Here is a 26,831-nt window from a genome sequence, read left to right on the forward strand (position 1 = left end):
TTATGAAATAATTGTTGAAGTAATTAGCAATTTCTTTGGGCTTGGTTTTCGTCCTGGTCGTGGAACTGTGGACCAGCTCTATACTCTCGGCAGGGTCCTTGAGGGTGCATGGGAGTTTGCCCAACCAGTCTACATGTGCTTTGTGGACTTGGAGAAGGCATTTGACCGTGTCCCTCGGGAAGTCCTGTGGGGAGTGCTCAGAGAGTATGGGGTATCGGAATGTCTTATTGTGGCGGTCCACTTCCTGTATGATCAGTGTCAGAGCTTGGTCCGCATTGCTGGCAGTAAGTCGGACACATTTCCAGTGAAGGTTGGACTCCGCCAAGGCTGTCCTTTGTCACCGATTCTGTCCATAACTTTTATGGACAGAATTTCTAGGCGCAGTCAAGGCATTGAGGGGTTCCGGTTTGGTGGCCACGGGATTAGGTCTCTGCTTTTTGCAGATGATGTAGTCCTGATGGCTTCATCTGGCCGGGATCTTCAGCTCTCACTGGATCGGTTCGCAGCCGAGTGTGAAGCGACTGGAATGAGAATCAGCACCTCCAAGTCCGAGTCCATGGTTCTCGCCCGGAAAAGGGTGGAGTGCCATCTCCGGGTTGGGGAGGAGACCCTGCCCCAAGTGGAGGAGTTCAAGTACCTAGGAGTCTTGTTCACGAGTGGGGGAAGAGTGAATCGTGAGATCGACAGGCGGATCGGTGCGGCGTCTTCAGTAATGCGGACGTTGTATCGATCCGTTGTGGTGAAGAAGGAGCTGAGCCGGAAGGCAAAGCTCTCAATTTACCGGTCGATCTACGTTCCCATCCTCACCTATGGTCATGAGCTTTGGGTCATGACCGAAAGGATAAGATCACGGGTACAAGCGGCCGAAATGAGTTTCCTCCGCCGGGTGGCGGGTCTCTCCCTTAGAGATAGGGTGAGAAGCTCTGCCATCCGGGAGGAGCTCAACGTAAAGCCGCTGCTCCTCCACATCGAGAGGAGCCAGATGAGGTGGTTCGGGCATCTGGTCAGGATGCCACCCGAACGCCTCCCTAGGGATGTGTTTAGGGCACGTCCAGCTGGTAGGAGGCCACGGGGAAGACCCAGGACACGTTGGAAAGACTATGTCTCCCGGCTGGCCTGGGAACGCCTCGGGATCCCCCGGGAAGAGCTAGACGAAGTGGCTGGAGATAGGGAAGTCTGGGCTTCCCTGCTTAGGCTGCTGCCCCCGCGACCCGACCTCGGATAAGCGGAAGATGATGGATGGATGGATGGATTTGGGCTTGGTGATAAATCCTTCACCTGATTCTATAAATGCTGGTGTTTTTCCCATTTTATCTCTACCCATGATTTGATTGATCATGTTTAACTTCTTCAATTCTAGATTGGTAGTACACCCTTTTTTTTCCTGTTTATTTAATTTGGTCACTTTGTTTCTTAAAGAGCGATATGCTAGCCAGTCCTCTGAGCTACCTGAATCTACAGCAACTCTTTTCCATTTATCTCTTATCTTTCATCAAGTGTCTCAGGTCAGAGTCAAGCCTTTGACGGATCTGACGGTGACTTTCTTGATGGGTGCATGCTTATCACAGACAGAAGAAAATGACTTCATGCAGAGCTGCTTCAGTATGCTTTGACTCAAATACACTGTCCCACTGTATGTTATGTACATCTTCAATAAAGGCATTATCACTGAAATGTTTGTAGAGTCTCTTGTATATAATTGTAGGTCCAACTTTGGGGACTTTCACTTTTCCTGCCATTGCAATCATGTTATGATCACTAAATCCAATTGGCACTGAAACAACCTTTGAGCATTTATCTACTGAATTAGTAAAAAGATGATCAATGCAAGTTGAAGATAATACACCAGAATTGTTCATATTCATTCTGGTTGGTAGATTTATCATTTGAGCTAGGTTACATACAGTAGCAGTGTCATCAAGCTTTCTTTTCATAGGGCAGTTTTTTGAGAGCCAGTCAATATTTAAGTCTCCTAAGAAAAAAATGTCTCTGTTTGTGTCAGAAACATTCTGAGGCATTGCACATATTTTTTCACGATGTGCTGCATCAGAGGAAGGTGGTCTATAGCAGCAGCAGATTAGTAATGGCTTTAGATGTGGCAAGTGAACCTGGATCCAGATTGCCTCTACATCTGTCAAGTTGACATCTCCTCTTTGCTTTATTGGAATGTGGTCTTGTACATAAAAGGCTACTCCTCCCCCGTATCTGTCTCTATCAAGTCTAATTCAATCAATCAATCAATCAATGTTTACTTATATAGCCCTAAATCACTAGTGATTCGGGCTCCAGTACTCTGGAATGCCCTCCCGGTAACAGTTCGAGATGCTACCTCAGTAGAAGCATTTAAGTCTCATCTTAAAACTCATCTGTATACTCTAGCCTTTAAATAGACCTCCTTTTTAGACCAGTTGATCTGCCGCTTCTTTTCTTTCTCCTATGTCCCCCCCTCCCTTGTGGAGGGGGTCCGGTCCGATGACCATGGATGAAGTACTGGCTGTCCAGAGTCGAGACCCAGGATGGACCGCTCGCCTGTATCGGTTGGGGACATCTCTACGCTGCTGATCCGCTTGAGATGGTTTCCTGTGGACGGGACTCTCACTGCTGTCTTGGAGCCACTATGGATTGAACTTTCACAGTATCATGTTAGACCCGCTCGACATCCATTGCTTTCGGTCCCCTAGAGGGGGGGGGGTTGCCCACATCTGAGGTCCTCTCCAAGGTTTCTCATAGTCAGCATTGTCGCTGGCGTCCCACTGAATGTGAATTCTCCCTGCCCACTGGGTGTGAGTTTTCCTTGCCCTTTTGTGGGTTCTTCCGAGGATGTTGTAGTCGTAATGATTTGTGCAGTCCTTTGAGACATTTGTGATTTGGGGCTATATAAATAAACATTGATTGATTGCATTGATTGATAGTGTCTCAAAGGGCTGCACAAACCACCACGACATCCTCGGTAGGCCCACATAAGGGCAAGGAAAACTCACACCCAGTGGGACGTCAGTGACAATGATGACTATGAGAACCTTAGAGAGGAGGAAAGCAATGGATGTCGAGCGGGTCTAACATGATACTGTGAAAGTTCAATCCATAATGGATACAACACAGTCGCGAGAGTCCAGTCCAAAGAGGATCCAAGACACAGCAGCGAGAGTCCCGTTCACAGCGGAGCCAGCAGGAAACCATCCCAAGCGTAGGCGGACCAGCAGCGCAGAGATGTCCCCAGCCGATACACAGGCGAGCAGTACATGGCCACCGGATCGGACCGGACCCCCTCCACACGGGAGAGTGGGACATAGAAGAAAAAGAAAAGAAACGGCAGATCAACTGGTCTAAAAAGGGAGTCTATTTAAAGGCTAGAGTATACAAATTAGTTTTAAGGTGAGACTTAAATGCTTCTACTGAGGTGGCATCGCAAACTGTTACAGTAACCTTGTATAAATATTTCAGTATTGTCAATTGAATCATCCAAATGAGTTTCAGAAATTGCTACTATATGTAGATCATTATCAAACATGATTTTACCTAACTCAATTGCCTTGTTTTTCAGACTACAGATGTTCAAGTGGGCAATTTTGAGTCCTTTTTTTTGGGAAGTTTGATAGACATTTGAAGTTAGTAAGGATTTGCAGAATACATGTCAACCCTAAAAACACAAAAAAACATTCACCGGCGATGCTAATGAGGCAGCCGTGCTATGGGCCACTTCATTAGGTACACCCATGCTATGGCCGAATAGCGTCAATACCTATTCACTGTGGCAGGACAGTATCAAGATGAATTAATCACATTTGTATTATCGGCTATGAGGCATTTTATTCTCATAGTCCAGCCCTTACCTTTGGGCTGATACTGAGGGCGACTGTGTTGACCAGTTTGACGCCTGCAAATGATTGAATGTCCAGTACTGTAGAAATGTGTTTGGATATGACAATCCCTTTATTCCAAGCTATCAAAATGAAATGAAATGTAGCTTCTAGAACATGATGTATGCTGACCTTGAATGGCACATTGTCACAGCAGCGAGACCTGACCACACACCACACCACACGCTCCAAAACTGTTTGTCCTCCATGCAAGTCTTCCCAGCTGAACCCAATTAAAGGAGGCTACCATGGCAACCGCACCATAGCAACAGTCCCATACCTGTCCACACTTCCTGGTTCTCCACAGGAAGTGGGCGGAGCAATCTGCCGAAAGGTAAACTCAGCATGAACTGAAGCCAGCGATCAATCAGAGAAAACTAAATTAAAACAATATAAACAAATTAGGAAATTTGGCTCCAACAGTCAGTTTTCCTCTTTTGGTGCAGTTGACCTTGTTCTTACATTTCTCCTTCCTCCTAGAGTCCCTGTGTTGCCCTTGTGGGCGGAGTTGTGGGACGTGCACAGCTGCTTCCAATTGACCCTGGTGCTACTTAAAGAGGAACATTATCACAATTTCAAAAGGGTTAAAAACAATAAAAACAATAAAAATCAGTTCCCAGTGGCTTGTTGTATTTTTTGAAGTTTTTTTCAAAATGTTACCGGTCCCGGAATATCCCTAAATAAAGCTTTAAAGTGCCTTATTTTCGCTGTCTTCGAAACCACTTTCCATTTCCCTGTGACGTCATACAGTGCTGCCAATACAAACAACATGGCGGTTACCACAGCAAGATATAGCGACATTAGCTCGGATTCAGACTCGGATTTCAGCGGCTTAAGCGATTCAACAGATTACGCATGTATTGAAACAGATGGTCGGAGTATGGAGGCAGATAGCGAAAACGAAATTGAAGCTATTGAGCGAATAGCTATTGACGCTATTCGGCCATAACGTGGGTGTACCTAATGAAGTGACCCATAGCATGGCTGCCTTATTAGCATCGCCGGTAAAATGTGCGGACCAAACGATCAGGACTTTCGCATCTTGTGACACTGGAGCAACTTAAATCCGTCGATTGGTAAGTGTTTGTTTCGCATTAAATGTGGGTATCTAGTTTCAAATGTACGTACAGCTAGCGTAAATAGCATGTTAGCATCGATTAGCGTAGCATGTTAGCATTGATTAGCTGGCAGTCATGCCGTGACCAAATGTGTCTGATTAGCACATAAGTCAACAACATCAACAAAACTCACCTTTGTGATTTCGTTGACTTAATCATCTGCAGGTTATCCATACATCTCTGTGCCATGTCTGTCTTAGCATCGCCGGTCAAATGTGAAGACACTCTGGTACATTCAATGGGGGTCTGGCGGCAGATTTCTTGCCAGTGGTGCAACTTGAATCCCTCCCTGTTAGTGTTGTTACACCCTCCGACAACACACCGACGAGGCATGATGTCTGCAAGGTTCCAAAAAATAGTCGAAAAAACGGAAAATAACAGAGCTGAGACCCGGTGTTTGTAATGTGAAAATGAATATGGCGGGTGTGTTACCTCGATGACGTCACGTTCTGACGTCATCGCTAAAAGACCGATAAACAGAAAGGCGTTTAATTTGCCAAAATTCACCCGTTTAGAGTTCGGAAATCGGTTAAAAAAATACATGGTCTTTTTTCTGCAACATCAAGGTATATATTGACGCTTACATAGGTCTGCTGATAATGTTCCCCTTTAAGTGTTGTTTATAAGGCCACCCTCAGTGTGACCCTTATGGCTGTTGATCAAGTATGTTTGTATTCACTTGCGTGTGTTAAAACTGCATGTATTATGTGACTGGGCCGGCACGTTTTTTCGTATGGTGGAAAAGCGGACGTGACGACAGGCTACGGAGGACGCTAAAGGCAGTGCCTTCAAGGCACGCCCCCAATATTGTTGTCCGGGTGGAAATCGGGAGAAGTTCGGAAGAATGGTTGCCCAGGGAGATTTTTGGGAGGGGCACTGAACTTTAGGAGTCTCCCGGGAAAATCGTGAGGGTTGGCAAGTACGAGTATCAGTGGTGAATGCAGTGTTATTTTGATGTTGCCTCAAGGGCCAAATGAAATTACACGGCGGGCCAAATTTGGGCCAGAATTTGACACCCATGATTTATAACATCTCTATACACATAAATAGTACTTGCAACATGTTTTGTCCTGTTTATTCTCACTTTTACAGTCAAAGTGTTGTGTTCATTTTTAAATACAAGTACACAATGTTGTATATTAAAACATGTACTTGACTGAAAAAAGCAATAATCTAAAATATCTCATCTATGTGCTGATGTTGTTAGAAGGTCAAAGTTCAAGTTTTGACAGTTTATTTCAAATCCTGCATCTTCATTTGCTGCTGCTGTTCTCACCAGCACACTTGTGTTTCTTACACTGGGACTTAGAAGAGAATCTTTCACCACACACACTGCAACTCAACACTTTCTCACCTGTGTGTGTTAGCATGTGTCTTTTCAAATGTTGGCTTTGTATAAAACTTTTGCAACACACTGAACATGCATAAAGCTTTTCACCAGAGTGTGTTCTCATGTGTCTTTTCAAATCGTGCTTATGAGTAAAATCTTTACCGCAGATTGAACATGGAAAAGGTTTTTCTCCGGTGTGTGTTAGCATGTGTCTTTTCAAATGCTGTCTTTGTATAAAACTTTTACCACATACTGAACACGTATAAGGTTTTTCTCCAGTGTGTGTACTCATGTGTTTTTTGAAATGGTCCCTTCGAGTAAAATCTTTACCGCAGATTGAACATGAACAAGTTGGTATTTCAGTGTGTGTTTTCATGTGTTTTTTGAAATGGTCCCTCTGCATAAAATCTTTACCGCAGATTGAGCATGAAAAAGGTTGTTCTCCACTGTGTATTCTCATGTGTGCTTTGAAATGGTGCTTTTGAGTAAACTTTTTACCGCAGGTCGAACATGAAAAAGGTTTTTCACCAGTGTGTGTTCTCATGTGTCTTTTCAAATGTTGAATATGAGTAAAATCTTTACCGCAGATTGAACATTCGAAAGGTTTTTCTCCTGTGTGTGTTCTAATGTGTTCTTTTAAACTCCGATTTCTTCCAAAACTTTTACCACATTCTGAGCAGGAATAAGGGTTTTCTCCAGTGTGAATTCTCATGTGTATTTTCAAATCGTGCCTATTAGTAAAATCTTTACCGCAAATTGAACATGAAAAAGTTTTATCTCCAGTGTGTGTACTCATGTGCCTTTTCAGATTACTATGGTCTTTAAATGTTTTGTCACAGAGAGAACATGTGAAGTGTGTGTTGTCAGTGTGACATGTCTTATCATCTTTAGAGTCTTCATCATCAGTGTCAGGAGAGTGTGACGTTGTGTCCTCACTATCTGATAGTGGAGCTAAGAGCTTGTCTGCTTGTGATCCTCCACAGTGGTCTCCATCAGCTTCTGTTGTCATGTGTTGAGTTGAGCTGCTGCTTGGAGGCTCCCCCCCTCCCCTCTCCTCACTCTCACCTTTGACCTCATCACCTTCACTCTTCACAGGGACACCAGTCACTGGCATTTTGGTGACATCAACCTCCTCCAGTCCTTCTAGATGCTCTACATGCTGACTGATGCTGTGTTCCTCCTCTTCCTCTTTGATGTGAGGGCTCAGTGGGTCTTCCTCTTCATCCTTAATACGAGGGCTCAGTGGATCCACCGCTTCCTTTTTAAATTGTGGTGTCAGTGGGTCCTCTTCTTCCTCTTTAAAATGGGGGATCAGTGGGTATTCCTTTTCCTTCTTAATGTGGGAGGGCTGTGGCTCCTCCGTCTGCATCCTGAAGCTCCACTTCTGTTGCTCAGGGTGAAGATGTTCTTCACAGACGTCTGCAAGACAAACACACCATCTCTGCTCAGTCACACAATGCATTCAGTACTTTTACATGCACTTAGGAAAAACAAGTTATCGTATGAACTGTCTTGAAATCTCAGTGATGCACAAACACGCTGCTCTTTACATTATTAACGGGAAAAGAAAAAACAAACCAGGACGACAGGACTTTTTACTACGGATAGACGATATGGTTTAAAATTGATTTTGCGATACATTATTTCATATAGAATTACTAATAAAACCATTTTAAAACCGGCTACATGTCAGGTTCAAACACTGACGACATCGATTAAACAAGACAAGAAGCAAAGAATCAAACAGAGACATAATTCAATTTGGATTCAATTGTGGAGAAACGTGTCGACCTGGAACCTCTTACAGTGTCACCCACACTCTGGCAAAAGATTTTACTCCCCCTTCTTTATTTTACTTTCTCCGACCACAAGACCACAGCTGCTTCGAGAAGGAAGTGGGTCGTAAACAGCGTGGCCTTTGGTTACGGAAAAGTTAAAAAGAAAAGGTCGTGAACGAGTTCAAAAAGACATTCGTAAAACAGTTCAAAAAGACTTCGTAAAACAGTTGAAAAAGGAGGTTGAAAAAGATGTCACCTGGAGTAGAGACTGGTCCTGCTTCCTCTTCGCTTTTGTAGTACTTGGGTCAGACCGTAGCTTTCTGTTTGTTTATAATACATGAAAGAAAACTTCATCTTGCTTCCCCCTACACAGTGGAGTTTTACTAGCCTTACTCTCTGTAGGTTTCAAAGACAGCTTTTGGTTCTCACCGGTCACTCAATGCAACACAAAGTTTTTGTGATAACTTAGAAACAATTATTCTAACACTACACAGGCTCCTAATTTAGTTGCTGAAATATGCAGTAAAATATTACATAATTTCCAGTATTATTTTCTCAAATAAACAAACCAGATATTAACAGTAAATAAACAAGTACATTAATAATAATTGTTTCTACAAAATAATACAATTAGAAATGACACAATATGTTACTGCATATGTCAGCTGCCAAATTAGGAGCTTTTGTAACCCACTTTGAAATTCTTCTATTATTAATCATATACCAAATGATATATGGTGACATATATTGTTATTAGGATATAGATTTGAGGTCATATCGCTCATACCAAACATTGGTTCGCTGAGTCATTTTGTTTGGCCCACCAATTATATTTGTTTTGTATTCTTCAGATGTGTGTGTATGTTTAAAATGTTGTACTCCTGTACAGAGGTTTCGGTTCGGAGGTGTATCGAACGAGTTTCCACACGGACATATTAAGTAGCGCACCGCACGTTGTGTAAACAATGCACACTGAGGCACAACACACGGCATGCTTGCAACGACCGGGCTAATACAACATGTAAAAGCCAGAGCTGGAAGACACTCCTGCCTCGTTAAGATCTCCCGTTTGGGAACACTTCGGCTTCGCAGTGCGATACAACAATGGATAACATCGCTTCAACGAACAGAAAAATGAACAAACACTGCATTCAAGCAGCTTCTCCTCGGCTAAAGCAATAACAAATGCTGTTGGTGTTTTTGTAGCAGCAGATTTAAGACCATATTGCATTAAAAACTACATTTTGACCCACTTCTATGGTGGAAGAACAATGATCCCATATATCCTCTTACTGCCAAGTTAGCCAGGCACAACTTCGCCATCCCTGCTACCTCCGTGCCCAGCGAAAGGGTATTTTTCACAGGTCTGCTCTTTCTGCAGACAATGTGGATAAACTGATTTTTCTGGCAGTTAATGTGAGGCTGAGTTGACTTGAAACTGTTTAATGTTGCACTTTTTGTATGTAGAAGAAAAGTTTTGTCATTTTATTTAATCTGAGCAACTACTTGAAGCAGTTTAATGTTGCACTTTATATGTGGAAATGTTGCACTTTATATGTAGAAAGGTTTTGTTAAGAAACCAATTCTGAGCCTTATCTTGTTTAGTTTTTATTGTGTATATATATATATATATATATATATATATATATATATATATATATACATATACATATACATATACATATGTATATATATACATCCATCCATCCATCCATTTTCTACCGCTTATTCCCTTTTGGGGTCGCGGGGGGCGCTGGCGCTTATCTCAGCTACAATCGGGCGGAAGGCGGGTTACACCCTGGACAAGTCTGCACCTCATCGCATGGCCAAACAACATTCACACTCACATTCACACACTATGGCCAATTTAGTGTTGCCAATCAACCTATCCCCAGGTGCATGTCTTTGGAAGTGGGAGTAAGCCGGAGTACCCGGAGGGAACCCACGCATTCACGGGGAGAACATGCAAACTCCACACAGAAAGATCCCGAGCCTGGATTTGAACCCAGGACTGCAGGAACTTCGTATTGTGAGGCGGACGCACTAACCCCCTCTGCCATATACATACATATACATATATATATATATATATATATATATATATATATATATATATATATCCAGAGTCGGGACCCGGGGTGGACCGCTCGCCTGTGCATCTGTTGGGGACATCTCTGCGTTACTGACCTGTCTCAGCTCGGGATGGTCCCACTATGGACTGGACTCTCACTATTGTGTTAGAAACTGGCTGGCCTGGGCACGCCTCGGGATCCCCTGGGAAGAGTTGTACGAAGCGGCTGGGGAAAGGAAAGGCTGGGCTTCTCTACTTAGGCTGCTGCCCCCGCGACCCGACCTCGGATAAGCAGAAGAAGATGGAAGGATGGATGTGTAACACAAATTGATGTTTCTTGAAAACAGCGTCCAGTAGTTGATGTTGTCGCTCCTTCTCCTTTGTTGGACAAAGCTTGTTACAGAGTGATTGTATTGACATACTGCGCCACCCTGTGGCAGCCACGGTGCCCGCACCTATAACATATCCCTGCGTCAGGTGTGTTTACCTGAGTTGTACTTCCTACATGCAGCCTGAATACACGGTACTGAGCCACAGCAGGACTCTTCTCATCTTTATAATGCACCGCACCATACTCTTACCTCCTCGCACTCTGCTCTCCTCTTTTGGTGTTTTCTAACATCACAAATGTTTCTTCAACACTCACATCATTTGTAATGTAGACATGTTCACACAATAAAAACACTTTACACTTACATTGGATCTCTGCTTTGATGTGTCGATCACTTCCGCCTCTCTTTGTTAGCAGCTAACAAGCTAAGCTAAGGCTAGCACGTATAAGTGCACTCAGACTAATGTATCCGCATACAAACAATTAATAACGACGTTTACTCTGTTAAACGACACACATGTGCACATGTACGTTGTAATTAAGACCTAGAAACCATAATAACCAAAACAACGTATTCTCCGCCAGACGCCATCTTGTTTTGTTCTTCCTCCTGTGTGACGTCATCCACCGCGGAACAAATGTTGGCCAAACACGTGTTTCACTGGGACAATAGTGAGTGGTGCACACTTCCTTCGCCCGGCCACAGAACAACAAAAAGAGTTGCTGGTGTAACAATAGGAAGAATATATTCCACTCCTCTCTTGTACACGCGGCTTATGAGGTAATATACATTATATATGTAATGGTGTAGAAAACAGAAGTTCCTTATACTTGATTAAAGGCCTACTGAAATGAGATGTTCTTATTTAAACGGGGATAGCAGGTCCATTCTATCTGTCATACTTGATCATTTCGCGATATTGCCATATTTTTGCTGAAAGGATTTAGTAGAGAACATCGAAAATTGTTGGGTTTCTTCTTTCTTCACTCATCTTCAATGAATACTCCAGTTGAATATAAAAGAAAGATGATGGCTTATTTTAAGGATGGTTCAGTACAATGCCTCACAGCACCGGGAAACAAAACATCGGTAACTGTGGAAAATAGAACACAACTTCATCGCGCTTCTTTCTGTGAGTCTCTCATATTCTCTCGCGCGAAGTGAACCGGAAGAGATCACGTGATGATAACACAGGCGAGCCTGCACTACCTTATATAACCTGTTGGAGGCGCAAAACAACAACAGCAAGCCTCTCTCTTGATACACAGAAACAGCATTAATAACAATGAGATCACATTTACTCAACAACTTTTTGCAACTTTTGGTCACTAATAAAAAAGCCTTGCCTGTACCGGAAGTCGCAGACGATGACGTCACATGTTGATGGCTCTGTCACACCAAATTTCTGCCCCCTACAACTCCCCCCCCCACCCCCTCATTTACTTCCGGGGTCGTGATTAATACAGACGTTTTGTTAACGCTGTATTATAAAAATATAACGCTATATTATAAAAATACAGACGTTTTTAACGCTACATTATAAAAAAATGTAAAAAAACAATTTACAAACACAAGCTATGGGATGACATAAGAGGAAACGTGACCCCCGGAAGTAAATGCGTCATCCCATAGCTCAGGGGTAGGGAACCTATGGCTCTAGAGCCAGATGTGGCTCTTTTGATGACTGCATCTGGCTCTCAGATAAATCTTAGCTGACATTGCTTAACGCGATAATTATGAATAATTTCGCCGGTAATCACAGTGCTAAAAATAACGTGCAAAATATAAAACATTCCCATGCATTTATATCCATCCATCCGTTTTCTACCGCACCTGTTCAAGAAGTCGCATTAATGGTAAGAAGTATTTTATGTCACGATGGGGGGGGGGGGTCGCAGCTTGCTGCGGGGTCGTTCTCCCAGGAAGGCAGACGGACTACTCGGGCATTTAGGTAAAAACATGATTTAATTTAAACTAAAAAAAGATACAAACAAAAATCGCTCACAGCGGAGGCACAACTTGGGCTAAAGAACAAAGCTAACGCATAAACAGACCAAGAACATAAATCAAACAAAACTTACTTGGCACGGCATGAAGCACAAAACTATGGCAAGGCATGAAACAAGTCAGCACAGGGCGACTGACTGGCAAAGACGAGCTTAAATACTGCCTCTGATTAGTGCTCGGGAAGCAGGTGAGCGGGCATTTTGTCCACCAGAGACAGGTGGACAAAATGAGTAACACAAGGAAACCAGACAAGGGAGTGGAAAAAAACAGGAACTTAAAGAGTCCAAAGGACAAACAGCACATGGCCAAACAAAAACATGATCAACAGACATGACATTTTATTTATTATTGGTTAGCTTCAGAATAACAATGTTATTAAAAAGAATAAGAGACTTATTATACTCTAAAAATGTTGGTCATACTTAAAAATGCACACATTTAGTTGTAGTCAGTCTTAAAAAAAATATGATATGGTTCTCACGGAAATACATTTTGAAATATTTGGCTTTCATGGCTCTCTCAGCCAAAAAGGTTCCCGACCCCTGCCATAGCTTGTGTTTGTAAATTGTTTTTTTTAACTTTTTTTTTATAATATAGCGTTAACAAAACGTCTGTATTTTTTATAATATAGCGTTATATTTTTATAAAAAATTGCAATTGCATTGGGGTTTTTTATATTGGTTTTATATTTATTTATTTTTTGTTTTTTTTCAGTCATTGGTGGAGCTTAATCTTGGTTTTTAATGTTGTTTTTAACATGGCTGTGCAGCACTTTGGAAATGTTCTTGTTTAAATGTGCTATATAATTAAAGTGGATTGGATTGGATTGCATCTTTCAGCAACTAAATTAGGAGCCTGTTTTAAAATGCTTCTATTAGTAATTCCGTATGAAATATCGCAAAATCAATTTTAAACCGTATTGTCACACCTCGGGTGAAGGTAATGTGACCTTTGCAAACCGGACTTTAAATCAGGGATGGCAAGGCACGCAGTTGGTAACAGTTTACAAACATTTATTTGAATCCCAAAAAGTGAACAAAACAGGAAGACAAAGCACCAACAATCTGTAACAGTAATAAAGGCAATATTAGTATCGTGTATTATATTACATTTATATTCTACATATATTTCAAAGTTGAGTGCGTTAAATAGGCCTACAGTATATATAATTAATCAAAATAAGCATATTAAAAATAATCAAAATATAAACCATCCATTATATCAAAATACATATATTTACAATCAAAAGGTCAAACATATCAAAGTAAAGAATTAAATGACAAAACAGATTTAGCAAAATAAATGAGCAATCAACAAAATTCATTGTATACTCTAGCCTTTAAATAGACTCCCTTTTCAGACCAGTTGATCTGCCGTTTCTTTCCTTTTTCTCCTATGTCCCACTCTCCCTTGTGGAGGGGGTCCGGTCCGGTCCGATCCGGTGGCCATGTACTGCTCGCCTGTGTATCGGCTGGGGACATCTCTGCGCTGCTGATCCGCCTCCGCTTGGGATGGTTTCCTGCTGGCTCCGCTGTGAACGGGACTCTCGCTGCTGTGTTGGATCCGCTTTGGACTGGACTCTCGCGACTGCGTTGGATCCATTATGGATTGAACTTTCACAGTATCATGTTAGACCCGCTCGACATCCATTGCTTTCCTCCTCTCCAAGGTTTCTCATAGTCATCATTGTCACCGACGTCCCACTGGGTGTGAGTTTTCCTTGCCCTTATGTGGGCCTACCGAGGATGTCGTAGTGGTTTGTGCAGCCCTTTGAGACACTAGTGATTTAGGGCTATATAAGTCAACATTGATTGATTTAACCGGTTACATCACAACATAATCTCATCATCAAAATAATCACCTCAGTAGTTGTTTGATGTATGACGACAAGAAACTCTTGGTCAGGACAGAGAACCTCCTCTGGCAGTGACAGGCAGCAGACTGGCAGAAAAATGGCATTTTCCCCCACTTAAATAGCCCATAGCCCCGCCCACTAGCTGGGACCAATTTGACAGGGGAAATTAAGAAAACACTTCTTTTTATAAATGTAACCATCAGATGTCTAAAAAGTATTCACATAGTACTTTTGCATTGTTAAAGCAGTCACTTTTTGTCCACAGTGTATTCAGGTTCAAATGTCCCTCAGCAACACCCAGCTCCTGACAAACATGGTTTGGCCCAAATTAGGCCTAATTAGTCAAAGCAGGTGTGCTCAGCTACATAAAGAAATGCAGAGCTGACTAAAAAAAAATGTGCATGGTTTGAGAGGAAGCCAAAGTTCAAACTGTGAAAGTGTGGGGTCAAACTGTCACAACATTGGTTGTCAGCTATAATCATCTCCTTTTTGGCAAAAAACACTTTAAATGTATCAGTCTGTTTGGAATGAATGTATACATTCTGCAAGTTTGACTTTCTAAATGGAATTAATGAAATAAATCCACTTTTTCATGATATTCTAATAATATGACCAGCACCTGTTAAGGACTTCATCTATTGAATCATCCACAATTACAAAATAAAATATGTAACACTTCATTATTCATAAAAATGAATAATGAAGTTGGTAGAGCAGCCGTGCCAGCAACTTGAGGGTTGCAGGTTCGATTCCCGCTTCCGCCATCCTAGTCACTGCCGTTGTGTCCTTGGGCAAGACACTTTACCCACCTGCTCCCAGTGCCACCCACACTGGTTTAAATGTAACTTAGATATTGGGTTTCACTATGTAAAGCGCTTTGAGTCACTAGAGAAAAGCGCTATATAAATATAATTCACTTCACTTCACAAATGTTTATTGTATGTAACATATTTTTTTGTACTGCTTATTCCCACCCTTTGAGTCAAATTGTTCTGTTCATTTTAAAGCACACAAATGTGTATATTAACTCATGTACTTGACTGAAATAAAAGCACTAATCTGAAGTGTCTAATCTTGAGATGGTTTCCTGTGGACGGGACTCTCGCTGCTGTCTTGGATCCGCTTTGAACTGAACTCTCGCGGCTGTGTTGGAGCCACTATGGATTGAACTTTCACAGTATCATGTTAGACCCGCTCGACATCCATTGCTTTCGGTCCCCTAGAGAGGGGGGGTTGCCCACATCTGAGGTCCTCTCCAAGGTTTCTCATAGTCAGCATTGTCACTGGCGTCCCACTGGGTGTGAATTCTCTCTGCCCACTGGGTGTGAGTTTTCCTTGCCCTTTTGTGGGTTCTTCCGAGGATGTTGTAGTCGTAATGATTTGTGCAGTCCTTTGAGACATTTGTGATTTGGGGCTATATAAATAAACATTGATTGATTGATTGATAATCTATAAATGTTAGAATCATATTAACAAGATTGTGTTACACACACAACAATGATGTCACACATGTTATATGTGCTGATGTTGTTAGAAAGGTCAAAGTTCAAGTTTTGACAGTTTATTTCAAATCCTGCATCTTCATTTGCTGCTGCTGTTCTCACCAGCACACTTGTGTTTCTTACACTGGGACTTAGAAGAGAATCTTTCACCACACACACTGCAACTCAACACTTTCTCTCCTGTGTGTGTTCTCATGTGTACTGTAAGAGTGTTTTAGGTGACAAAAGCTTTTGTGGCAGCTTAAACAGGAGTATGTTTTTTCCCCAGAGTGCGTTCTCATGTGTGATTTTAATTGCTGTCTTTCTTTACAACTTTTGCCACATACTGAACATATAAAAGGTTTTTCTCCAGTGTGTGTTCTCATGTGTACTTTTAAACTTTGATTTATTACAAAACTTTTACCACATTCTGAGCAAGTATAAGGTTTTTCTCCAGTGTGCGTTCTCATGTGTACTTTGAAATTGTGCTTTTGGGTAAAATCTTTACTGCAGATTGAACATGAAAAAGTTTTTTCTCCAGTGTGTGTTCTCATGTGTTCTTTTAAACGTTGATTTCTTGCAAAACTTTTACCACATTCTGAGCATGAAAAAGGTTTTTCTCCAGTGTGTATTCTCATGTGTATTTTCAAATTGTGCCTCTGAGTACAACCTTTCCCGCAGACTGAACATGAAAAAGTTTTTTCTCCAGTGTGTGTTCTCATGTGTACTTTCAAACTACTAGGATATTTATAAGTTTTGTCACAGAGAGAACATGTGAAGTGTGTGTTGTCAGTGTGACATGTCTTATCATCTTTAGAGTCTTCATCATCAGTGTCAGGAGAGTGTGACGTTGTGTCCTCACTATCTGATAGTGGAGCTAAGAGCTTGTCTGCTTGTGATCCTCCACAGTGGTCTCCATCAGCTTCTGTTGTCATGTGTTGAGTTGAGCTGCTGCTTGGAGGCTCCCCCCCTCCCCTCTCCTCACTCTCACCTTTGACCTCATCATCTTCACTCTTCACAATCACACTAATCACTGTAAACTCCTCCAGTCCTTCAAGATGCTCTCCCTGCTGACTGATGCTGTGTTCCTCCTCTTCCTCTTTAATGTGAGGGCTCAGTGGATCCACCGCTTCCTCTTTAAAATGGGGTGTCAGTGGGTCTTCCTCTTCCTTCTTAATGTGGGAAGGCTGTGGCTCCTCCGTCCGCATCCTGAAGCTCCACTTCTCCTCACTCTCACCTTTGACCTCATCATCTTCACTCTTCACACTGATGACCCACTGTTTTTCTTCATCTTTAAAGTGGGGGGACTGTGGCTCCTCTTCTTTCACGTGGAGGTTCTGTGACTTCTGCTCCATACTGGAGGAACCCTCCTGCTGCTCAGGTGGATCATATTTTTCACAGACGTCTGCAAGACAAACGAAGACAAACACATGCTGGGATGGAAAGTAGATAAGATTTTACCAATTCAGATTTCATTTTCGATCCTACTTTTACATTTTGCTTTCACATTCTGCAAAAAAGAGAAGAAACAGGTCGATTAGCATCAACTTTGACTAGTTGAGAAATAACATGAGCATATAAAGCCAATATTAAAGTCTTAAGAGACACATATTTTACAGGTCCCCCATGGGGGGCCAGAGGGCCCAAGGACAATATTCTGCTTTGAAAATATCTATAAAATAAAAGTATTTTTGGAAAGAAATTAACAAAACACTACACGTTTCTTTTGTGGCATTTACAAAAGAATGTCCAGTATAATTCTCAGGGCATTCAATCAATCACAACTGGACTGTTAAACTGAACATGTATACATAAATATGCAGTATATACAAACCCTGTTTCCATATGACTTGGGAAATTGTGTTAGATGTAAATATAAACAGAATACAATGATTTGCAAATCCTTTTCAACCCATATTCAGTTGAATATGCTACAAAGACAACATATTTGATGTTCAAACTGATAAATATATTTTTTTGTGCAAAAAATCATTAACTTCAGAATTCTATGCCAGCAACACGTGACAAAAAAGTTGGAAAAGGTGGCAATGAATACTGATAAAGTTGAGGAATGCTCATCAAACACTTATATGGAGCATCCCACAGGTGTGCAGGCTAATTGGGAACAGGTGGGTTCCATGATTGGGTATAAAAGCAGCTTCCATGAAAAGCTAAGTAATTCACAAACAAGGATGGGGCGAGGGTCACCACTTTGTGAGCAAATTGTCGAACAGTTTTAGAACAACATTTCTCAACGAGCTATAGCAAGGAATTTAGGGATTTTACCATCTTCGGTCCGTAAAATCATCAAAAAGTTCAGAGAATCCGGAGAAATCACTGCACGTAAGCGATGATATTACGGACTTTTGATCCCCTCAGGCGGTACTGCATCAAAAACAGACATCAGTGTGTAAAGGATATCACCACATGGGCTCAGGAACACTTCATAAAACCACTGTCAGCAACTACAGTTGGTCGCTACATCTGTAAGTGCAAGTTAAAACCCATTTATCAACAATATCCTGAAACGCCGGGCCCCGAGCTCACCTAAGATGGACTAATGCAAAGTGGAAAGATGTTCTGTGGTCTGACGAGTCCACATTCCAAATTATATTTGGAAACAGAGGACGTGGTGTTCTCCAGAACAAAGCGGAAAATAACCATTCGGATTGTTAGCATTGTGAGCATCTGTGATGGTATGGGGGTGTATTAGTGCCCAAGGCATGGGTAACTTACACATCTGTGAAGGCACCATTAATGCTGAAAGGTACATACAGGTTTTGGAGCAACATATGTTGTCATCCAAGCAACGTTATCATGGACGCCCCTGCTTATTTCTATTTCAGGAAGACAAGTGTTACAACAGCGTGGCTTCGTAAAAAAAAAAGTGCGGGTACTTTCCTGGCCTGCCTCCAGTCCAGACCTGTCTCCCATGGAAAATGTGTGAAGCGTAAAATAGGACAGCGGAGACCCCGGACTGTTGAAGGACTGAAGCTCTACATAAAACAAGAATGGTAAAGAATTCCACTTTCAAAGCTTCAACAATTAGTTTCCTCAGTTCCCAAACATTTATTGAGTGTTGTTAAAAGAAAAAGTGATGTAACACAGTGGTGAACATGCCCTTTCCCAACTACTTTGGCACGTGTTGCAGCCATGAAATTCGAAGTTAATTATTATTTGCAAAAAAATTAAAAAAACTTATGAGTTTGAACATCAAATATTTTGTCTTTGTAGTGCATTCAACTGAATATGGGTTGAAAAGGATTTGCAAATCATTGTATTCTGTTTATATTTACATCTAACACAATTTCCCAACTCATATGGAAACGGGGTTTGTATATAAATCAAGTCCCTTCTGTACTGTTTACTTGTTAAAATACCCATTTTAAAGCTACAAATTACCCTAATTGCCACTTTGCTGCTGCCAAAAATTGATTCCAGATAATATTAACAATAATAACAAAATTGTCAGAATAATTGTATATAAGTTATAACACAACTTTGTGTTCCTTTGAGTTCAGGTTCCCTGCGAGAAGACAAAAGCTGTCTTTCATCTAATCAAACAAAAGACTTGTAAAACTCCACTGTATGCAATGGGATGCGACATGTAGGTGTCGGTTTCTTTGATCTATTGACAGCCACAGGAAGACCCTTTCCTGACCTGAGATCTACAAAGCGGAGAGGGTGCAGACCCGACGCAGCTCCAGGCACATTTTCTTTGAACTGTTTGTGATCGAGTGCGACATTATTTACGACCCCCTTCCCTTTAGAAACAGCTGCAGCTATGTAATCAGAAAAGGCCCAAATAAAAGAGGACGCGTGGAACTCCCTCGTCAAAGCGTGGTGGGAAACTGTACGAAGTTGCAGCCCAGACGTTTCTCCTCATGAGCTAAATTGAAACCAGTCTCTGATTTATGTGCTTCTTGTCTTGTCTAATAGATGTCATCGGTGTTTGAACCTGACAAAAATGTCAAAGCATTTTTCGAAAACACAATATTATACATTGGGTTGTACTTGTATAGCGCTTTTCTACCTTCAAGGTACTCAAAGCGCTTTGACACTACTTCCACATTTACCCATTCACACACACATTCACACACTGATGGGGGGAGCTGCCATGCAAGGCCCTAACCAGCACCCATCAGGAGCAAGGGTGAAGTGTCTTGCTCAGGACACAACGGACATGATGAGGTTGGTACTAGGTGGGATTTGAACCAGGGGCCCTCGGGTTGCGCACGGCCACTCTACCACTGCGCCACGCCGTCCCTGAAAATGTAAACCAGGGGTCACCAACCCAGGTCGCCCGTAAGGACCAGATGAGTCGCCCGCTGGCCTGTTCTAAAAATAGCTCAAATAGCAGCACTTACCAGTGAGCTGCCTCTATTTTTTTTTAAATTGAATTTATTTACTAGCAAGCTGGTCTCGCTTTGCTCTACATTTTTAATTCTAAGGGAGACAAAACTCAAATAGAAGTTGAAAATCCAAGAAAATATTTTAAAGACTTGGTCTTCACTTGTTTAAATAAATTCATTTATTTTTTTTTACTTTGCTTCTTATAACTTTGAGATGAACAATTTTAGAGAAAAAATACAACCTTAAGAATGATTTTAGTATTTTTAAACACATATACCTTTTTACCTTTTAAATTCCTTCCTCTTCTTTCCTGACAATTTAAATCAATGTTCAAGTAATTATTTTTTTTTTATTGTAAAGAATAATAAATACATTTTAATTTAATTCTTCATTTTAGCTTCTGTTTTTTCGACGAAGAATATTTGTGAAATATTTCTTCAAACTTATTATGATTAAAATTCAGAAAAATTATAATGGCAAATCTAGAAAATCTGTAGAATCAAATTTAAACCTTATTTCAAAGTCTTTTGAAAGAAAAGAAAAGGACACCGGCTCAAACTGATGGAAAACAGAAGATAAATGCAGAGGAACAGAAGGCTCATATGAAGGCTGGGATAAACTGGCTCTCGTTGACACAATTTTGTCAGTGAAAAAATGGAGACAATTTTCACAGAATTCCAAAGAAGCGTCAAAACCAACAGACTTGGGAGCATCAATGACAGTGTTAATAGTTTTGAACAGAACTCTGGGGTTGTTACAGTTAGAAGATATAATCTGAGATAGATATATATTCATCTCTGCTTCTACAGTCAGAAGCTGGAGCAGAACAACATGAGGGAGGCCTGGGAAGGTGTTAAAACCATCACAGGCCACAAGACAAAGACCAGAGCAGTAGGGGGGACAATAGAGAAGGCCAATGAGATGAATATATTTTTCAACCGGTTCAACCAGCATGTGTCCTCCCCACTCACACTCCTCATCGTAGTCACCCCCTCTGGATCTCCCCGCCAGCCATGACTGCACCCCCCTACTCCTCCTCAACCAGACAATAGTCATCTCTGTGGACCAGGTCAGAGGTCAACTGAGGAAGCTGCATCCTAGAATATATCTGGTGTGCACTGCATATTATTTAAAGGCCTACTGAAAGCCACTACTACCCACCACACAGTCTGATAGTTTATATATCAATGATGAAATATTAACATTGCAACACATGCCAATACGGCCGCTTTAGTTTACTAAATTGCAATTTTAAATTTCCTGCGAAGTTTCCTGTTGAAAATGTCGCGGAATGATGACGTTTTTTATGACGCCTGCTTGTGACGTTATTGGTTGTAGCGGACATTTTATCCCAGCACCACTCACGGCTAAAAGTCATCTGGTTTAATCGCAAAATTACACAGTATTTTGGACATCTGTGTTGCTGAATCTTTTGCAACTTGTTCAATTAATAATGGAGACGTCAAGGAAGAATGCTGTTGGTGGAAAGCGGCCGGTGTTTCTTTGATTGTTGTGAAGCTTTAACATGGAACAGAGCGGTCAAGCCAACATGTTTCTCTACCACATGTCAACCGGCAGGTTTCGGTTCAAAAAATATTGTGGTAATAAGTCGTCTCTTACCGTAAACATGAGCGGAGCTTGTGTCGTTCTTCCTGCAGCAGCTGTCAAAGAGGCAGCTGCGACTTTCTTGGCTCCTCCATGGCTTCACTCAGAGACACTGGCGGTCACCACACCCCTTCGACTTTCAGGTATGACTTTATAATCTCACTAAAACACTAGTAACACAATAATCAGATAAGGGATTTTCCAAAATTAACCTAGTAAATGTGTCTAATAACATCTGAATCGCTCCCACTGCCATCGTCTTTATTTTTGTTTTTCTTCTAGTCCTTCACTCTCACTATCCTCATCCACGAATCTTTCATCCTCGCTGCTATTAATGGGGAAATTGTTGCTTTCTCAGTCAGAATCGCTCGCGCTGCTGGTGTCTATGATTGTAATCAATGTGCGGATGTGAGGAGCCCTCACACGCACATTGGCTGCTGCTTCCGGTACAGGCAAAGGCTTTTTTATTAGCGACCGAAAGTTGCGAAATTTATTGTCGATGTTCTCTACTAAATCCTTTCAGCAAAAATATGGCAATATCGCGAAATGATCAAGTATGACACATAGAATGGACCTGCTATCCCTGTTTGAATAAGAACATCTCATTTCAGTAGGCCTTTAAAGGGGAACATTATCAGCAGACCTATGCAAGCGTCAATATATACCTTGATGGTGCAGAAAAAAGACCATGTATTTTTTTAACCGATTTCCGACCTCTAAATGGGTGAATTTTGGCAAATTAAACGCCTTTCTGTTTATCGGTCTTTTAGCGATGACGTCAGAACGTGACGTCACCGAGGTAATACACCCGCCATTTTTATTTTCACACTACAAACACCGGGTCTCAGCTCTGTTATTTTCCGTTTTTTCGACTATTTTTTGGAACCTTGGAGACATCATGCCTCGTCGGTGTGTTGTCGGAGGGTGTAACAACACTAACAGGGAGGGATTCAAGTTGCACCACTGGCAAGAAATCTGCCGCCAGACCCCTATTGAATGTGCCAGAGTGTCTGCACATTTTACCGGCGATACTAAGACAGACATGGCACAGAGATGTATGGATAACCTGCAGATGCATTTGCAACCATTAAGTCAACGAAATCACAAAGGTGAGTTTTGTTGACGTTGTTGACTTATGTGCTAATCAGACATATTTGGTCACGGCATGACTGCCAGCTAATCGATGCTAACATGCTACGCTAATCGATGCTAACATGCTATTTACGCTAGCTGTATGTACATTTGAAACTAGATACCCACATTTAATGCGAAACAAACACTTACCAATCGACGGATTTAAGTTGCTCCAGTGTCACAAGATGCAAAAGTCCTGATCGTTTGGTCAGCACATTTTACCGGCGATGCTAATAAGGCAGCCATGCTATGGGCCACTTCATTAGGTACACCCACGCTACGGCCGAATAGCGTCAATAGCTATTCGCTCAATAGCTTCAATTTCTTCTTCAATTTCGTTTTCGCTATCTGCCTCCATACTCCGACCATCTGTTTCAATACATGCGTAATCTGTTGAATCGCTTAAGCCGCTGAAATCCGAGTCTGAATCCGAGCTAATGTCACTATATCTTGCTGTGGTATTCCCATTGTTTGTTTGTATTGGATGCCCTGTATGACGTCACAGGGAAATGGAAAGTGGTTTCGGAGATAGCGAAAATAAGGCACTTTAAAGCTTTATTTAGGGATATTCCGGGACAGGTAACAATTTTTTAAAAACTTCCAAAAATACAACAAGCTACTGGAACTGATTTTTATTGTTTTTAACCCTTTTGAATTTGTGATAATGTTCCCCTTTAAGTACAGTATTTTATTTTCCTACATGCAAACAGTGTTACTGTTCAAACTGTGGGTACTGCAACAGTATTTAAAATTATTAAATATACTCGTTAAATAATGTGTCTTCCTTGTTTTTAATGAATAATTAAGGCCTACTATGCTACTGTATTTCATTGCTGTTCATGATGGGGGTACTTGGAAATCCAAGTATTTTCTGAGGTGCTACTTGGTGAAAAAAGTACTTACGTAGTGACATTGTAAACTACATTGGCAGACACCATTTTGTTATACCCAAACGGTTCCACAACTGTTTATGTTATACCATCTCATCTCATTGTGGATCATGTGAATGTTTAAAGTGGAACTAAATGTGATCTCTGAAAGGGGTACACATTATTACCAAAGCAGGGCCCCCATCCACATATACAATACTAGTACATATCTGATGAAAAACAACATTATTTTTGTTTTTTTAATTATAAGTGTGCCAAATCACCTCTATTTGGACATTATCTAATGCAGGGGTGTCCAAAGTGCGGACCGGGGGCCATTTAATCGTTTACCGGCCCGCCACACATTCTGCAAAAATTGCAAAATTGATAGTATTGCAAAAATAAAAAATAAAACATTTAAAAAAAAGGAAAATGAGGTGAAATCTAATGAGAAAAAGTGGCAATGTTGACACAAAGCTGCCATACAGGCAGTTTTTTTTCTCCCTTTTGTCTTTATTTTCTTTTTTTCCATTGCTCAAGAAAAAAAAAGGACGAAAAAAATCTACGTTATAATGAATTATTACTTATAAATCATCACTTTAAAATGTTTTATGTGGAAAAAAATATTGCATATGTTGTGTGGTTGCCATTAAAAAACATCAAAGTTTTGACAAAAGAGCATAAAATAAACGAAATAATAGTTCAAACTTAAAATCGACAGATATATCGGAAGTTGATCTTGAAATTTAAGTGTTAAAAGTTAAAAAAAAAAAAAATCTAATAAAAATGCATCACTTTATGAGCGGGGAACCTTTCGGATCTCAAATATATTTAGTAGGATTTTATTTAACTTTTCACTGTGATTAACCAAAAATATTAAATAATTAAAATCAATGGTGTCCTGCATTATTCATCTTTGAGGGCTTTAATTGCTAAATAAAGGAACTCTTCTGAAGGAATCAATAAAGTAATATCTATGGGATTGTGCTGGAAATTGTTAATTTTTCCGAAGGAACTCTCCTGATGGAATAAATAAAGTACTATCTAATCGAATCTAATCTATCTAAATACTGCATATTTCAGTTTTACTATAAAAAACAAAGTTTTCTTTCTAAATACTGCATATTTCAGTTTTACTATAAAAAAACAAAGTTGTCTTTGACAGAAAAGGCATAAAACCTTATTTATTTTACTTTATATCAACTTCAAGTAGATATAGAGATTTACTGTAATCATTAAATAAAAAATATTAATTTGACTTATTTTTTAACATTTTAGTGACTGACTCTATGCTCCCCAGGAGCCTTAAGGATTAAAAAAATCCATATATTTTGTTATGGTTTGAAAATGTAAAAAAAAAATATCCAAATGGCCCCGCATGCTTAAATTTTTCCGTGTTTGGCCCTCTGTGGAAAAAGTTTGGACACCCCTGATCTAATGGAAATGACTGCTGAAAACACGTCATGTTCATGATGAAATATAAAGTTAGTAAAGATGTGAGAGTGCGAAGTAAACAAACCTGTTCTGTGTAACACAACTTGAGGTTTCTTGAAAACAGCCTCCAATAGTTGACATAGTCTCTTGTTCTTTTCTTTTGCCCGAGAAAGTTCGTCTTTGTTCTCTGCTATGGTTCTTTCGCACATTTTCACACAATCGCAACACTTTGCACTCACACTTGATCTTAACTAAGCGACGTGTTGATCAAATCTGCGTCTCTTTGTTAGCGGCTAACAAGCTAAGCTAACTAGCATGCTAAGCTAACTAGCGCGCTAAAACAAACTAGCAAGCTAAGCGGGCCAAATAATCTCCAAAGTTGGCTGAGACGAGAGGAGTTTATCCTGACACGGAGGAGGAATAAAGTGTAGTTAGGAGATGTGCCGAGGCTTAGAAGTGTGTGTGGAGTAAAGGACGACTTTGCTGTAGAGCACATGTCCTCCACGCATGCGTACTTATGGGCGGCCAAAGAGTCATACTTGTGATGGTTTGAGCTAGGGAGCATAAGAACTACACTACCCAGCATGCAACAGTAGTGACGAGCATGCGCGGTAGCCCCGTGAAGTGGTGTATTTCACCTTGCGGACACTGCGACCGGAACTCTCAAACTGTATCCGACGAATACGTAGATAGTTTGATGGTAATAAGGAGTAAAATGTTATTTTTAACAAGACAACACAGAAGAAGGCAAGGCGAATCCTGGTTGGTCTTTTGCGGTTTAGCAGTTTCAAATACGAAACAACGGTGGCGAAAGGAACGACGGGTAATGTAGTTGTAAACACGGAACTCGACTTAAACTGTATCCAAAGAACACGTATATCAGTATATATGTTTACATATTAATCAGTTTAAAGTAAACATATTTAAATAATATGTAGTACAGTGAAAGTGTCTTCAATGAATGACCCACGAGGTCATTATCGGCCTTTTTTTGGCTAATATCGAGTGGAGTGTGTAGTACTTGTGCTCAGACAGAAGCAATCGAACTTGATCCATCGGACCAACAGGCTTCAATGCTAACAAGATGTCATCCGCCGACCAGTCCGATCCACAGGTCAAAACATTTTTATGTTGATGTCAATGTTGATATATAGTGAAGACAATACAGTCTCATAATTTAAACGGTTTGATTGGAATGTTGTTGTTTTAGCCTTTCTTGTTGTTGTTTAGAGCAGTGGTCCCCAACCTTTTTGTATCCGCGGACCGGTCAAAGCTTAATAATTTGTCCCGCGGCCCGGGGGGGGGGGTGTCCTTTTTTTTTCTTTTCTTCTTTGTCATGAAAAAGGGACGTTTTTGTCATGAAAAAGGCAGTTTTTTGTGGTTGGTGCACTATTTCTAAGTGTATATTGTGTTTTTTATGTTGATTTAATAAAAACAAATTTTTAATTTTTTTTTATCGTGAATTATATTTATATAGTGCTTTTTCTCTTGAAAGAAGAAATTTTCAGACTGTTGAAATAGTTGTACCGGGGTAGTGGGGGAAAGTTACTTGTTTCTCTCGCGAGATCTTGAAGAGAGAGCTGCTTACTTGTTTCTCTCGCGAG

General features: G+C 40.9%; 5 protein-coding genes across 10 annotated transcripts in view; 2 read left to right on the forward strand and 3 right to left on the reverse strand.

Annotated features, from left to right (window-relative positions):
- The window catches only part of LOC133542440 (zinc finger protein 180-like), a 190,007-nt gene that overhangs the window by 135,133 nt on the left and 28,043 nt on the right, over positions 1-26,831 (reverse strand). The window contains exon 1 of one of the 2 annotated variants that reach the window (XM_061886555.1): positions 10,854-11,164. The exons of the other annotated variant lie outside the window; for it this stretch is intronic. The gene's annotated coding sequence lies outside the window, so the exon portion shown is untranslated. Of the gene's footprint in view, positions 1-10,853; positions 11,165-26,831 lie in introns of those variants that run through there. 2 annotated transcript variants of the gene reach the window in all.
- The window catches only part of LOC133542451 (gastrula zinc finger protein XlCGF8.2DB-like), a 201,677-nt gene that overhangs the window by 59,331 nt on the left and 115,515 nt on the right, over positions 1-26,831 (forward strand). The window lies entirely within an intron of this gene.
- Positions 3,911-14,948, reverse strand: LOC133542499 (gastrula zinc finger protein XlCGF28.1-like). The gene is made up of 2 exons (XM_061886698.1): positions 14,358-14,948; positions 3,911-7,727 (listed from the first exon to the last, which is right to left on the reverse strand). Exon 2 carries the CDS (start codon positions 7,675-7,677, stop codon positions 6,232-6,234), a length of 1,446 nt encoding a protein of 481 aa, XP_061742682.1. The 5' UTR covers positions 7,678-7,727; positions 14,358-14,948; the 3' UTR covers positions 3,911-6,231.
- LOC133542468 (gastrula zinc finger protein XlCGF28.1-like) overlaps positions 11,175-26,831 on the forward strand; it is a 210,587-nt gene continuing 194,930 nt past the window's right edge. Inside the window, exon 1 of the mRNA XM_061886641.1 lies at positions 11,175-11,269. The gene's annotated coding sequence lies outside the window, so the exon portion shown is untranslated. The remainder of the gene's footprint in view (positions 11,270-26,831) is intronic.
- On the reverse strand, positions 15,897-25,739 carry LOC133542505 (zinc finger protein 180-like). Its single transcript, XM_061886705.1, has 2 exons — positions 25,313-25,739; positions 15,897-17,237 (listed from the first exon to the last, which is right to left on the reverse strand). The coding sequence occupies exons 1-2, from the start codon at positions 25,434-25,436 to the stop codon at positions 16,000-16,002; spliced, it is 1,362 nt and encodes a 453-aa protein (XP_061742689.1). The 5' UTR covers positions 25,437-25,739; the 3' UTR covers positions 15,897-15,999.

Source organism: Nerophis ophidion, linkage group LG24 (assembly GCF_033978795.1).
Source record: "Nerophis ophidion isolate RoL-2023_Sa linkage group LG24, RoL_Noph_v1.0, whole genome shotgun sequence".
In the NCBI taxonomy this organism is placed as follows: Eukaryota; Metazoa; Chordata; class Actinopteri; order Syngnathiformes; family Syngnathidae; genus Nerophis; species Nerophis ophidion.